Source organism: Molossus molossus, unplaced genomic scaffold (genome assembly GCF_014108415.1).
Source record: "Molossus molossus isolate mMolMol1 unplaced genomic scaffold, mMolMol1.p scaffold_m16_p_4, whole genome shotgun sequence".
Classification (NCBI taxonomy): domain Eukaryota; kingdom Metazoa; phylum Chordata; class Mammalia; order Chiroptera; family Molossidae; genus Molossus; species Molossus molossus.
The window spans coordinates 22,910,222-22,925,878 of NW_023425377.1; the positions used below are offsets into that span (position 1 = coordinate 22,910,222).

The 15,657-nt window shown below is 50.8% G+C and overlaps 1 protein-coding gene across 1 annotated transcript in view; it reads left to right on the forward strand.

The window, feature by feature from the left end:
* PDGFRB (platelet derived growth factor receptor beta) overlaps positions 1-3,736 on the forward strand; it is a 36,511-nt gene extending 32,775 nt beyond the window's left edge. The window contains exons 22-23 of the mRNA XM_036240116.1: positions 116-348; positions 1,777-3,736. Of these exons, the coding sequence (XP_036096009.1) occupies positions 116-348; positions 1,777-1,960 (417 nt within the window). The 3' untranslated portion in view covers positions 1,961-3,736. The remainder of the gene's footprint in view (positions 1-115; positions 349-1,776) is intronic.
* The last annotated feature ends 11,921 nt before the right edge of the window (positions 3,737-15,657 follow it).

The following is a 15,657-nucleotide window of genomic DNA, read 5'->3' on the forward strand; positions in this document are numbered from 1 at the left end:
CCTGATTTCCACAAGAGGCGAGGGGCTGGGTCAGAATCTAACTGTTGGATGATCCCTGAAGGCTGCTCTGATCTGACCTTCCCTGTTTCTGGGGTTCCCCCGCCCCTCGGAGCAGAAGTACCAGCAGGTGGATGAGGAGTTTCTCAGGAGCGACCATCCCGCTGTCCTTCGGTCCCAAGCCCGCTTCCCCGGCTTCCATGGCCTCCGATCGCCGCTGGACGCCAGCTCGGTCCTCTACACTGCTGTGCAGCCCAACGAGGGCGACAACGACTATATCATCCCCCTGCCCGACCCCAAACCCGAGGTCGCTGATGAGGGCCCACTGGAGGGTTCCCCCAGCCTTGCCAGGTAGCCACTGGGGCCCAGAGCCTGCAACAGTGTGCACAAGGGGTGTGCGTGCGTGTGCGTGTGTGTGTGCGTGTGTTTCTGTGGCATCAGACTTGCCTTAAAAGTAAGTTGCCTAGAGTGAGCACTTATTCCTGCCAGTGACTAGAAGTGAGAATTGAACTCATTCGACCTCTGATGCCCTCAAGGGGAAAGGGCAGGTTGGTGAGAGAAAGAATGGGCTGGGATTTATCTGCAAGGTAGCGGTTTCCTTTGAGGGGGCCCTCGTAGGCCATCTGCTCTCCCCTCTCCAGGCCCTGTCCTGGCCCTAAGGAGAAGAGGAAAACACCTAATTAGCACCCAGCACCTGGTGTGCCCAGCCCCAGGCCTGTGGTCTGTCCCTCAGCATCACGCCTTGGGGGCTCCTGGGAGCTGCCTACAGGCGTTCAGGCCAGAATCCACACTGGGAAGGAGATTCCTGCTTTCCTTTGCTTTGGGATGTGGCGAAGTTAGCATATTGGGAGGGCTTTGGAGGAAGTCCCAGATACTGCCTGGACTTGATGTTCAGATAGGGTTCTTGCTCAGCTGGAGGGAAGGGTACCCCCATGAGGCCAGACCCACCCCCCAAAACAAGACCCAGCCCATGGTGAAGGGGCAGGAGCCCCACCTGGGTTCTAACTCCAGCTCCGCTTCAAAACCCGCCAGGCACTCCCCTCTCTGTGCACTAGGCGCCCCGAAGGCCTCCCCACCCTGTGTAACAGCTAACATCCCAGGCCCCCGGCAGGCAGTGTGCAGAGGGGTTCAGTTCATGCTGCCCTGACTGGCGGGAGATGCAGGTGGGAGAGCAGCCCAGCTATATGGCTTTGGGGCAATTGCCCTTCCTTTCTGAGCACCTGTTGCCTGATTTCCACAAGAGGCGAGGGGCTGGGTCAGAATCTAACTGTTGGATGATCCCTAAAGGCTGTTCTGATCTGACCTTCCCTGTTTCTGGGGTTCCCCTGCCCCTCGGAGCAGAAGTACCAGCAGGTGGGTGTGCATGCTTAGGGTGTGCATGCTGCCCTGACCGGTGCCCTCAGACCAGCTGCTTCCCCCTCTGAACTCCAGTTTCCTCCTCTGTAAAATGAAAACGGTACGCACTTCAGTTTGGAGGGTGTCGTGAAGGTTAGCGAGTGTGGTTTCAGGAGTGCGGGAGATGGAGGCCCTGAGGAGTGAGGAACAGGCTTTGGAGCCAGCCCGTGGCTGTGAGGTCCCTGTGGGGTGCAGGCAGTGACCACCTCTCCGGGCTGCGCTCTCCTCGCGGTGCCTGCCTCGCATGGTCTTTACAAGGATTGAATGAGCCGGTGTGTGTAAGGTACATGGCGCGAGGTCGGACACAAAAGCTCTTGATCGATGCCGTTGTTGTTTGACTGTGCTTCCCTCCCAGCCTCTCACTCACTTGCCTTGTCTCTCCAGCTCTACCCTGAATGAAGTCAACACCTCCTCGACCATCTCCTGTGACAGCCCCCTGGAGCCCCAAGACGAACCAGAGCCCGAGCCCCAGCCTGAGTCCCAGGTGGAGCCAGGGGCAGAGCCGGAGTGGCTGCCCGATTCAAACTGCCCCGGGCCTCTGGCTGAGGCGGAAGACAGCTTCCTGTAGGGGGCTGGCCCCCGCCCTGCCCTGCCCGAAGCTCCCCTCTACCTCCCAGCACCCTGCGCCTCCTGGCCTGTCCTGCCGGGCCTCCATCAGCCGGGCTGCTCCCATCCGCTGTCCCCTGACATGTGGCACCCCAACCCCTGGGGCTGGCTTAGGAGGCAAGAGACCTGCAGGGGAGGCCATGGGACTGAGCCAGGGTTCTCCCAAAGACTCAGTTGCCCCATCTGTAAGATGGGAAAGTTGGACTTGGTGACCCACCATCTGGGATTTTCCACCCCCCCCCTCCCCCGGCTGACAGGTGGGGAAGGTGGAATCCCTGGGGAGATTCTCAAGGTTCATGAGGTGGTATATGAACTTTTTTTCTGTTCAGCCAGCTACCCCTCAAGGAGCTGCAGCTCTCTTCTTGTCCTTTATCCACCTAAAAGCTGGGGAGGGACCCTGGTATCCCTGGCTCCTGGCTGAGCCGGAGCCTGGCCTTGGACAGCGTTGGCTCCTCCCCCCAACGTCAGTCTTTGCTCTCCCTGGCCCGAGCTGGTCTGGGGCCATCCATGCTTCGCTGAAGGCAGGGGCCGAGCCAAGTCCAGGACGGCTGGCCTGCAGCCCCTGCCCCGGGCACTCCGGGCGCACCTCCCCACAGAAAGCGCCCGTGTCCATGTCTCCCTGGCTCTGAGTCCTGGGGCCTTTTTCCTCATCACTGCCAGTCTTATTCCACCCAGAGTCTCCAGGCCAGACAGACCCGCATCTGTGATGAGCGTGTGGACATGCCTGTGGGAAGCATCCATACGTGAGGGCCCGTCTGTGGACCATGTGAACCCTAGACCCTCAGAGACCTTGCCGGAATCCCTTGCCCTCTCTGGGCCCTTTGTCCCTGTTGAAAAATGAGCAGGTTGGACTCATTGACTTCTGGTGCCCTGCTAACACTAACATTGTAGACTAGTCCTGGGGTTGCACACTTGCCTGGATAAAGCAAAGCCAAACACCCCAAACCTCCATCCTGGGGGTCAGCTAGGGTCTGGGGAGATGCCAGACCACACACCACACTCCAGGCACTCAGGAACTGTGCCCCCTCCTCAGTGCCCAGGCCTTGCCTCGGAGTGGCAGCCAGCATCTTGGAGAGCCCTGAGCAGCCGCCCAGGGGCGTGGGAGACCGCGGGAGCCTGTCAGCACCCGCAGCGACCTCTGCAGCTATCCTGGGCCAAGGAGGCAAAGAGGCAAATCAGAGCACCCGGCGCCGCCTTCTCCAACACCTGCTGCCCAGGTCTGTGCCGAAGACGATGGCAGTTAGGGCCCCGGGGGGCCCGGAACAACAAGGAGCCTTGGATGGGGCACCTGAGAAAGGGGTGCGAGAGGTGGGTACTCTAAAGGTGGCCTTCTCAGCTGCCAGCTACTCCACCCCTGAGGCAGTAGCCATGGGGTGTGGCTCTGTCACTGCCAGGGCCACTCACCTCACTGAATGCCAGCCACCCAGCCCAGTGGGCACCGAAGAGCTAACCGAGGGAAGGCTGTGGCCAAGACTGCCGGAGGGGGAGGGCTGGAGAGGGGGTGAGGAGAGACCAGCTCTCTGGGCATCAGCCCCTATGCTGGTTGGCACCGCCCTGCCCCGACTGGGTTAAAGAGAGGGACTGGGTTTTCACTACGGTACCAAAGATGTAATCACCTAGGTTTACAAGTATTTTTAGGACTCACATTAACTCACATTTATACAACAGAAATACTATTTTATATGACATCAAATTTCCTATCCGTGTACTTTTTTTAAGGGAAAGATTTTAATATTAAACCTGGTGCTTCTCACAGACTTCGTGGTCTCTGGCGGGTTTGGGTCCCTGTGCCTGGTTGGTGGCAGGGGTGGAGTGGGGCCCATGGGGCTCACCGCAGCTACAGGGTCCCCACACAGGTCCCTTCAGCAGTAAGTCTGGTTTCCATCAGTAAGATGGGGATTTTCACATCCCACCCCACCCCCACCCCTTGCTGGTAGCTGGGTGACCTGGACCAGACTTCGGTTTCTCAGGCTGGGAGCCCGGAAGGGTCTCTGGCTCTGCAGGTGCCTGGCCCTGGGGTGGGCGGGCTGTTCACAGGCTCAGGAGCTCGAGCCCCTCCTCCTGCCCCACCCCCCTCCACCCCACCCCCCTCCACCATGTGCTTTGGCTTTGGCTATTAAGCTGCCCCCCACCCCGCCCTCCCCGTCAACTCGGGCCAGATTGAGTCTGCTGTGGCCCACGAGAGGTGTCCACTGAGCCCAGATTCCAGGCCCGGTGAGTAATGGCTGGGTCTCAGGTCGGAGGGGGGCAGACAGAGCACCCAAGGGGACAGAGAGCAGGAAGAAGTGAGGAGACAGTCTGAAGGAGAAGGAAAAAGAGGAACAAAGAAAGGTGGGGGAGTGCGGCTAGGGCGAGGCCAGGGGAGGGAAAGGGGCCTGGCTGGGCCCTGCGGGCAGTCTTGCCAGGCCGGGCAGAGGGGTGCGGACTGGGCAGGCCCCCCACCCCTCACAACTGCAGTTCAGGGGTGTGGGGCTGGTGTGAGCCTGGCATCCTGGTCTGCTGGTCGACTCGGTACTGGCCATAGGCTCCACTGCCCGGCCCGGCCTGGAAGGCCCTGGCAGTAGCATGGGGCCAGGGACTCTAGAGCCACCAGGGCCAGGGGCCAGGGGCAGGGGTCCTCGACCCAGGTTGGACCTTCCTGAGCCTCCTGCCTGGGCCCTTCAGGAGAGGTCACCTGAGGTGGAACCAGGTTTGTCACACCTCACTGTGACCATGGCCATCCCTTGCTCTCTCGGAGCTGGGGGAGGGGCACCTTGTTCTGGAGCCTCTCCCTGGAGCCACCAGGAGTCTGGGGCGGGAGACATGGGGTGGCTCTGACTCAGGAGCAGCTGAGCCGTGCAGGGAAACCCCGCCAGACGCCAGGCCCAGCCCGGCCAAGCCCGCCTCCCGGGGTCCTGGCCCCAGAGAACACCCAGACCCCATGACCCCTTCCCTCCTGGCTGTGGTAGGAGAGGTATGCCAATACCGGGGTCTGCCCCTAAGGAGAGTAAACAACCACATTCCAGACGGGGATAATCCCCACTCGAGGGAAAAGCCTCCATCTGGAGGGCAGGAGACCTTGGCCCCCTCCACCTCGGGCCTGCTCCATGTCGGATGCTGCAGGATCACCACAGCAGGTCTCCATTACCCCAGCAGTGAGTGGGGCTAATGATGCTAGGAAGAGCTCGAGGATGATGAAATGCAGCTGGCAGCTTAGGGGGCCGTCACGAGGTGCCAGGCTGTCCTGCCGCTTGACACACACTTTCTCGCCGGACCCTCACATGAACCCCGTGAGCCGGGCACCACTACTATTCTCTACGACAAAGGAGAAACCAGCTCAGGGAGGTTGTGAACCGACTTCCCAACGTCATCTGGTCGGTCTGACAGAGACGGGACAGGGGCCTGGTCCGGGCCAACTCCCACATCATTGCTCAGGGAGGTGAAGCACTCAGCCAAGGTTCTGAGGCTGAGGAGTCCCAACCCCTGTCTCCAACTCCAGACCTCTCCGGCGCGGTGTCCCCGAGGGAAAGGATGGGAAAGTGCTGATAAGGGGAAGGAGCTCTATCTGAGTGCTAGGTAAAAATAACCAGAAAGAGTTCGGTGGAGGGCTTGGACCTCACAGACCCCTGTGCAGAGGGGGAGGTGTGTGGGGAGAGGGTAACCACAGGTCAGCCTCGCCACTCAGGCAGCCCCAGGAACGGGTGAGCTGGAATTTTCCTCCCAGACAGATGAGCCACTGGGACTGCACTGTTATTCCGCCGCCCTATCCACAGCCAGGGTCCTTGTTCCCGGAAAAAGAGGGAAAGACTGAAAGGAACTATTACTCCTGGGGCCCTGACCTTCAGCCCATAAGGTGCCTGACAACCCCCCATTAATGTCCCTCCTTTGAATTGGGGCACTGTCTCTAAAAGCCCTCTTTTATGTTAGTATTTTATTCAGTGCCATAATAATCAAAAATTACTTTTATAAAACACTTGTGTAACATTCGCCTGCGTTTAAAATATCCACTACCAAAATATGTACTATAGAAAGAGAAAGTCTTCGTGTGTTTTGTATTTTTGACTCCAGTAACATTGCAAGGGCTTGTCTTCTTTATTCAGCATCTCTATGTGTAGGAATTTATCTTACAGAAATTCTGCCTCTCACTGTTAATCATTCAGTTATATTCTACTAAGTGCTCCCACCCCTTACACCCATACTAATGTTTTATTTTGTGTTTGTAGCTATGTATACAGAGATAGAATTATCATGTTAAACAAAATTACCAACTGTTTTTTGCAACTTTTTTTGTTTTTCACTTAACAATGCATCATGGACACACGCCCAGGTCAGTGGTACATACGGATATTCGTTCATTCATTCTTTGTGAGAGCTGCACATAATTTGGAAGCATGCCCGAGCCATCAAATATTTAACCAACCCCCTACAAATGGACAGTTAGGGTTTCAGAGTTATAAATGATGCTGGAGTGGCCCCTGTTTGTGGAATATATTTATATTTGCACATTTATGTAAGTATTTTTTTCCATAGGATAAATACCTGGACACAGAGTTGCTGAGTAAAGAGAATAAACATTGAAAATGGTACTTGAGCCTAAAAAGTTCCCTTTAAAACACACACACACACACACACACACACACACACACACACACAATCATAGAGCTTCTGGGAGGCTAAGAAAATCAAACATAAAAGAGATGAAAATGACAGTGAAATCCCAGCGAGGTGCACTGGCTCCTAGAGAAAGTCTGGAGCCTCTTCTGTTTGTTTAAAGAAAAAAAAAAAAAGCCCCAGAGCTAAAGACGAAAGGGCACCAGGTGCAGACTTTCTGCCTGGTGGAGCCTGAAGGGCTTCAGAGGTGTCAGATGGGGAACTTGCCCGAGATCAGCTCCCACAGGTGGGCTCCCGGCCCTCATCCACAGAGGGCATCCCACCTGGTGGGAAACCCAGCATCCCCTAGCTGCCTTGGCTCTGCCCTGGACCCTCGCCGTGCAGAGTGTGTTCCTGTCGGTGGCCTCACGTGATTCTCACAATAAACCTATGAGACCAGCCAAGGGAAGATCAGTTCAGATGGGGACGCTGTGGCGCGGAGCCACCACAGTCACATGGGGAGAAGACTCTGACAGCTCGTGGTCCTTGCTGCCCGCTCAGGGTGTGGCTCCTGAATTCACTGGAGGCGGAGTGAGCTGCCCTTGGAGTTGGGTTCTGGGCTTTCTTTGGGCTGTGACAGATTCTTACATCTTAGAATACAATCTTCCACGGCAGAGACCAGGACCTGATGAGGGGCCCGGCCCAGGGCAGGTAACTGTCTCTTCTCAGAATCCAGCAGGGACTCAGGGGCATCACAGAAGCCAGACGTCTCCCGTGACCCCCTCCCACTGGCTCAGCCCCTGCCCTTCTCTCTGGGCCCCCTTTGGTCTGCCCTGTCAAATGGCTTTCCTTGGGGATCCTCTCCCTCTCCTAACAGACTTGGGGGCAGCTCCACAGTCTCTGGTTTGGGGTTTCATGGGTAATCACTGCAGGGAACTAAAAAAGTTACAAATACAGGGAAGTAACAGCTTCTGTAAAATCACAGAATTCTCAGAGTGCTTGTTCCCTTTCTGAAGGGACAAGATGGAAGCTTCCACACATGACAGTTCCTCTTCATTATTGATCTTCCTGGAGCAATCAATGAGCGTGGCTCTCTTTCACTCAAACACCTTCAATAGCTCCCCGTGGCCCAACGAAGTCCAGACTCTCTAGTGTGGCCTCGGGCCCACCCTGAGCTGATTCAAACCTCTCCTGCGGCCTCTCCCATTGCCCTCCGAGGCCAGTCTACCCCTGTGTGGGCCACAGGCTTGCCAACCCTCCAACAGGGCACAAGGGTTCCCTTTTGTCTGCATCATTGCCAATCCTGTCTTTCTGAGAACAGCCATTCTGACAGGTGTCGGTGCTAGCTCCTTGTGGTCTTCATTTGTATTTCCCGGATGCTGTGTATCACTTCATGTACCTGTTGGCCATTTGTATAGCTTCTTTGGAAAAATGTCTATTCATTCCTCTGCCCATTTTGTTGTTGTTGTGCAACCATCATCGTTATCTATTTCCAAAACTTAAAAAAAATTATCTTTATTGTTGAAAGTATTACAGATGTCCCCCATTTTTCTCCCTATTAACCCCCTCTCCCCTCCCCGCCCATGCCTCCACCACACTATTGTCTATGTCCACTGGTTGTGCATATATGGTTTATCTCTTCCTCCCTCTTCCCCCTTCCCTCTGAGGTTCATCAGTCTGTTCCCTACTTCCATGTCTCCGGATGTATTTTGTTCATCAGTTTATTTTGTTCATTAGATTTCACATATAAGTGAGATCATGTGATTCTTGTCTTTCTCTGACTGGTTTATTTTGCTTAGAATGATCCTCTCCAGGTCCCTCCATGCTGTCTTAAGGGTTTTTTGTTTGTTTGGCTTTTGCTATTAAGTTATATGATTTCCTTATATATTTTGGATATTAATGCCTTGTCAGATATATGATTTGCAAATATATTCTCCCATTCTGTAGGTTGCCTTTTCGTTTTGTTGACCATGTCTTTGGCTGCTCAGGAGCCCTGCCTGTCACTTCCTTTGGCACCATCCTTACCACTTAGAATGCCCAGCTCCCTGTGCCTAAAGGGCAAACTCTTGCTCTTACTTGCAGCCCAGCACAAAGCCACTTCCTCCAAGAAGGCTTCCTGATCTCTCAGCTGGCAATGATTTCTCTTCCCAGTCCACGTTTGTGCCTTTGATGGGCCGTCTTGTTTGTTTGACAGCCTCCATCCCTAGATGTCCTGTGCACTCTCTCACCTCCAGGTTTGTGTGTCTCTCCTTCCGGGGGTATCCCCCACTCCTCCCTGCACCTGCCCGCAGCTCCTCGTTCTCCAGTCTCAGCTTAGACAGACTGTTCCTCGATTCTTCTCTTCAGTGCTCCCAGGATGTCCTGCAACTCCCCCTGCAACTCCCCCTGCATCCTGATTCCTCTCCTGGCTCTGCTACCTGGCTGCGAGCTCCAGAGGGGAGGGACCATGCCTGCCACGTTTACTGCTGTGTTTCTGGGGCCAAGCACAAAGTAAATGCTTCATCAACATTTGTTGCATGCACTTCACCTGCATTATTGTCTCACTAGATCCGAGTCAATAACCCCTCTCCCATTTTACAGATGAAGAAACTGAGAGAAGCCAGGGACCTGGCTGTCGCCACGCAGCTAAGAGTGGGGAATGCAATTCCGGGTCTGTCTGGCACCAAAGCCCAGGCCATCCACCTCTGCCTTGACCTTTGAGAGCCACAGCCATTGCCAAAGGCAGGTGGTTAAACACGTGGGCTCTGGGGCTGACTCCCTGGGTTCAAATACAGCTGTGTGACTCTCTGGGCAAGACACTTCCCATGTTTGAGCCTGTCCTTCCTCATCTGTAACATGGGGTAGTTACAGCTGTCCCCTAAGGTGGCTGTGAGGACCGAAGGAGGTGATCCGTGCAAAGAGTTTAGTCTGGAGACCAGTGCAAAGAGAGGGCCCAGTGGACAGGGTGAGAGAAAGGTTCCTCTTTAGGCCCCTGAGTTAGTGCAATTATTAATAGCATTCCTTCTGGTCTCAAAGGTCGCCATTTGGATGATAAATCATGTCAATATCAATTGACGTCAGTGTTATTACCGTCAACATATTCCCACCATTTAGGTGCTGGTCTTACCTCTCAGCAGGACCGCGAGGGCCCCATCAGCAAGAGAGAGCCCTGAGCCTTCTCCGTCCTGGGCTCCAAATGGCCCAACCCATAGAGCATTCTCCCAGTGTTTTCTGAGAGCAAAGAATTCCTTCTCCTCTCTCTCCATTTGGTCATCCATTTACTCATTCATGTCTCCAGCACTGACCCAGTTCCCACCATCTGCCAGGCATGAGCTGCTCCAGGGCATGGGCTGGGGCTGGGGCTGAGGGGTCAGGACGTGGGGCTAAGCTGTTCCTGCCGTGGGGTCTTGAGTTTCCAGGAGCCAGGCAGGGAGATGAGGGTTGGGCCCTCAGTCTGTGCAAAAGCATGACATGGCCCACACAGTCGCGTCAGGATTTCCTAATCCCTGGGCTGACATGCAAACCTTTCTCAGAGTTCCTCTGCCACAGGAAAGAGTGATGTCAATCCGGGATCCCTGCTCGTCACCTTCCTGGCAGCATCGCTGCGGCTTCCTTAGCCAGGGGTCACTGCACTGAGCCCCAGGGCACATCTGCCCCACGTCCACTGGGGACCAGCACGCTTGCTACTGGGGAAGGCCCAGGCTCGCCCTGTGCGGTGCGGTGGTCATCAGCACAGGCTCCTCAGTCAGCTCTGGCATCTGCCAGCTCTGGGACTTTGGGCAATAAGCTCTCTGAGCTTTGGTTTCCTCAGCTGCAAAATGAGGATAATTAATAGAATCAGCTTCATGGTTGAGAGAATTAAAGGAGGTAAATATGCAGTCTTGTGTGATGTCTCACACATAAACAACACTTAGACAATGTGAAGCCTCTAAATGCCTTATAGTGCTTTCCTGTGCACTGAGCTTTGCGACACAACATCTGTCCGTCCGTCCATCCATCCATCCACCCACCCACCCTTCTTCAGACATCTAAAGTCAGCGGATCAGAACAGTCAGGTACACCACAGGCTCGGGAGGCAGAAACAGCCCTTTCCAGCTGTGTGATCTGGGGAAGTGACCTAACATCTCTGAGCCTTGGGATAATAACCACACGTACCTCTAGGATTGAGGACTCAATGAGCAATTTCCAAAGCGCTCTTGGCACACTGCCTGACACACAGCCAGGCGGTGATCGACATTTGTGGCTGCCGAGTAAGGAAAGTGCTAGAATAGAGGTGAGGCCAGGAGGCCTGGGGTGCATAGGAAGGACAACTGCCCATTTGCCAGGGACAGGGAGGCCTCCTGGAGGTGGGGAGTCTGAGGGGCTATAGGAGTTAGCCAGGTAGACCGACATAACGGGACAAGGGGCTTCCCATAATCTGGGGGACAAAGATGGGTTTTGCTGAGGTGGCCTAGGCCATTCCTCAGGGTCACTGTGGCCTCCACCCCACCAACAACATTCCTTTTTCACGTCAACACCCTCCACTTGAGAGGGGCTCTGCCGGCCTGGGTCAGGGGCTCTGTGGGCACCCCTGAAAGCTGAGATGACCAGGTTCCTCAAGGCCATGTGCGAGCTTTCCAGGGCAGTGGCCTCCGCCACCAGTGAGCATCAGAATCCCCTAGAGAGCCTGCTGCCCCTCACTCAGCAGGCCTGAAATGGCCCTGGAATCTGCATTTTAACAGGTGCCCTGTGATTCTGAGGCTGGAGTACCTGGACTGTACTTAGAGTTCCCCCCTCTAGAAGCCCCTATTAAGAACCATGTCCTACGGGATACAGCCTGAGCTCCCAGCCAGGTGTTAGGGACCCTTTGCACTTGGAGCTCACCCCTTCGCACCTCCACCTCCGCTCCATTCCTCTGGCTGGCCCACGGGGAGTCCTGATTTTTCACCCTTTCTTGCCCCCACTCCAGTCCCATTGCTGGATTTCCTTCCTGCCCGGAAGACTCATCCAGTCCCTGCTCTAACCCACTGCTCTGGAGCTCTGGCAGACCGTCCGTTCTCTGGTCCTCGCATGGCATCCGATTGTGCCCCTGTCACCACGCAAAGGGGCTCCCTCCAAATGGGTTGGACTTGAAAAAGTGAATGTCACATTGATGACCCTGCACACTCTTGAAGATCTGATGAGCATGAGGATGGCCAGATAGATGTGTGTGGAGACCATGTTCCAGGAGGACCGAAGAGATCAGAGTGCTCACCTGGTGCCTCCGGGAAGCACAGGGTGCCCTACATCGTGGGGGCCTGATGAGGGACAGGGAACAGAGTTGCCTGGGGGCCCAGAATGCAGCACCAGGAGCAACAGGCAGGTGCCCAGGGAAGCAGATTCGTCCCCCAGCAGGGAAGCAAGGGCTCCAGGTCTCCAACAACAGGAGGCACGCAGGCGACCTCCAGGAATGCTGTGGGGAATGGTACGGGCCCAATGACCGGGCAGCAGGAAGTGGAGACTTGGGGGTGAGACCCCGAGAATCCCAATTCTAGCTCTGAGTCTTCCCCAAAGTAGCTGTGTGACATGAGATGTCACCCTCTCTGGACTTCCCTTTTCTTACCTCGACAGTGGAGACAATATGTACTTGACTGAGTCCCTGTCTCTGGGCCTGTAGGAAAACATCAAAACGAAAGTGCCTGATAAACAAGAAAGGGCTCACGCCTCCTAAGCCAGGCATGAAACTCAGAAGCCAGAAATGAAAAGAGAACGGATTTGAATACATGCAAAGTAAAACCTTCTGTGTAAATAAAGGTACCAAATAAAAAGAGAGGTCGGAGACTGATAGAAATATTTCCAACAAATAGGATTACTAGACATAATGCAGCATATAAACAGTCCCAACAAATCAATAAAAAGATAAGAAACAAATAGAAAAAGAAATAGCCAATACACACATGAAAAAGAGTTCATTGCACCACTAATCCGGGAAATGCATATTAAAATCTCAATGAAATAACATTTTTTATCCTATCAGTTTGGGAAATACTTTAAAGGTCAATAATATCCAAACATCAGCAAGAATATAGTGAAGCTAGGTTTCCCACACACTATACACATTCACATGGTCTCTTTTTTGGAGGGTGATTTAACAATGTTCCACATTTTAATGTACCTACCCTTTGACCCAGCAACCCCTCTTCTACGGTTGGATCCTGCTCAAATGCTGGCAATACATGCACAAAGATTCATGATGGTCACTGCAACATTGTTTACAAGGGAGTGAAACCTACAGTAACTAAGGCATCCATTCAGTAGAGTGCACAGAGATTCATGAGCAAGGATGTTCACTGCAACAATGTTTACAAGGGGGGAAATCTAAAGTAAGGCATCCATTCAGTAGAGGAATGATGAAATGAATTTTGATACATTCATATCATGAATACAGTACAGCAATTTAAAAAACAAGGTAGATCCCTATGTACTAACAGGAAGAGATTTCTAAGACATGTTGGTAAGTGATAAAACTCAAGTCCCAATGTGATAAATAGCACATGGTAAAGTATGGATAAAAGGGTGGCTGGATGGGTGACTGGGTGGGTATATGGATGGATGGATGGATGGATGGATGGATGGATGGATGGATGGATAGATGCATGCATGAGAACATGCAGGGAAACATTGGGAAAAGTACATACATAATTCCTACCAATGGTAGTTGCTGGGAAATGGGCTGTGGTTGGGAAGAAAAGTGTTTGAGGGACTTCTATTGGGGGGTGGGGGCTAGTTCCTATTTATGTACGAGTATTTTACAGCATTGGTGTTAAAAAAAAAAGGTGTGAAAGCAAACAGTTCTATAGAATTCTGTTTTCTGCTGCATTCTAAAAGAGTTTATGTAGAATCGGTATTATCTCTTCCTTAATTATTTGGTAAAATTCACCAGCAAAATCACTGGGCCTGGAATTTTGTGGGGTTATTTTTGTTAGAAAAAAATGTTTTTATCCTCACCTGAGGACATTTTTTCCATTTTTTTGTTCAGATAGAGTGGGAAGGAGAGAGAGAGAGAGACAGACAGACAGACATCAACATGGACGTGAAAGGGACACATCAAGTGGCTGCCTCCCACATGACCCCAACCAGGCCTGGGGACAAATTGCAACTGAGGTACATGCCCTTGACTGGAATCGAACCCGTGACTCATTGGTCTGTGATCCAACACTCTAACCACTGAGCCAAACCGGCCAGGGCAGAAGATTTTTAATTATAAGTTTAATTTATTTAATAATTGTAGAACTATTAATGTTTTCTCTTTCTTCCTGAGTGAGCTTTGGCAGTTTGTATCTTTCAAGGGATTTGTCCATTTTATCAAACTTGTTGAATTAATTGGGCCAGAGTTCTTCATAATGTTTCCTTATTATTCTCTTAGTGTCAGTAGGTTTGGTAGTGATGTCAGCTCTTTCATTCTTTATTTGTAATTTATGTCTTTTTTATTTTTTTCTTAGATATTTAATTGATTTTTTTCCAATGAAAACAGGTTTTAGTTTTATTGATTTCTCTCTCTCTCTCTTTTTTTCTTTTTGGTTCTGAATTTTATTGATTTCTGCTCTTTATGTCTTTCCTTACAGTTGTTTTAGGTTTAATTTGTTCTTCATTTTTCTATTTTCTTAAAGTAGAACTCAGATTATTTATTACTTTTCATTCAAGTAAAAATATTTTTGAAACTTCCCTGTGATTTCCTCTTTGATTCATGGTTTATACGTTTGTTGTTTGTTCAATGTCCAAATATTTGAAATTTTTCATCTATCTTTCTGTCAATAATTTCTATTATGGTACAAGAAATATTTTGTGTAACTTAATTATTTAAACTTTTTATGTTTTTTTTTTAATGGCCCAGAGTATGGTCTCTCTTGGTGAATGTTCCATGTGTCCTTGAGAAGAATGTATATTCTGCAGTTGTTAAATGGAGTATTCTGTAAATACCAATTATGTCAAGTTGGTTACAGTTTTATTCAGGTCTTCTATATCCTTACTGATTTCCTGTCTATTTGTATTATCTATTATTGAGAGCTAAGTGTTACCATAGATTTGTCTGTCTCTTCTTTTACTCTTGTTGGTTTGTTTCATGTATTTTAAAGCTCTGTTCTAAGAAGCATATACGTTTGGGGTTGTTGTGTCTTCTTGGATAGTTGATTGCTTTGTCATTATGTAATATCCTTCATTATCCCTAGAACTATTTCTTATTCTGAAGTCCATTTTGTATGATATTAATAGAGCTACTTTTGCTGTCTTTTTATTACTGTTTCCCATCCTTTTACTTTTGTTCTATTCAAGTCTTTATATTTAAAGTGGATTTCTTATAGAGAGCAAAGAATTGTTTTTGCTTTTTTTAATCCAACCCGACAACCTCTACCTTTTAATTGGTCTAGATAGCTTACATTTAAGATAATAGTTGATACTGTTGGATTAAAATCTACCATCTTGTTAGATGTTTTCTATTTGTTCCATCTTGTCTTCTTTCTTTTTAACTCTTTCTCTGTCTTCCTTTGGATTAATTGTGTGTGTGTGTGTGTGTGTGTGTATATATATATATATTTTCATATATTTTTAAATATGTTTATTTTTATTGATTTTTTAGAGAGAGACAAAAGGAGAGGGAGAGATAGAAACATGGATGAGAGAGAAACATCCATTGGCTGCCTCCTGCATGCCCCCTACTGGGGATTAAGCCCACAGCCCAGGCATGTGCCCTGACTGGGAATCGAACCAGTGACCTCTTGGTTCATGGGATGATGTTTGATCCACTAAGCCACACTGGCTAGGCTAATTGAGTATATTTTATAACTCTATTTTATCTCTACTATTGACTTATATTTTAAACCTTCTAAGTTTTTTTTTTAGTTGTTATTTTAGGTTTGGCAATATATATCTTTATCAAAGTCTACTTTAAAATAATATTACACTGCTTTAAACATAGTCTAAGGAACTTGCAATAGTATACTACTGCATCCCCTCCCTTCCCATCTTTTGTAGTATTGTTGTTATATATTTTACTTTTGCATATACTATAAAATATTGCTACTATGTTTGCTCTAAATCAGGAGTTCTTAAACTATATAGCCCATGGGCCAAGTCCCTATTTGTAAATCTTCTTTG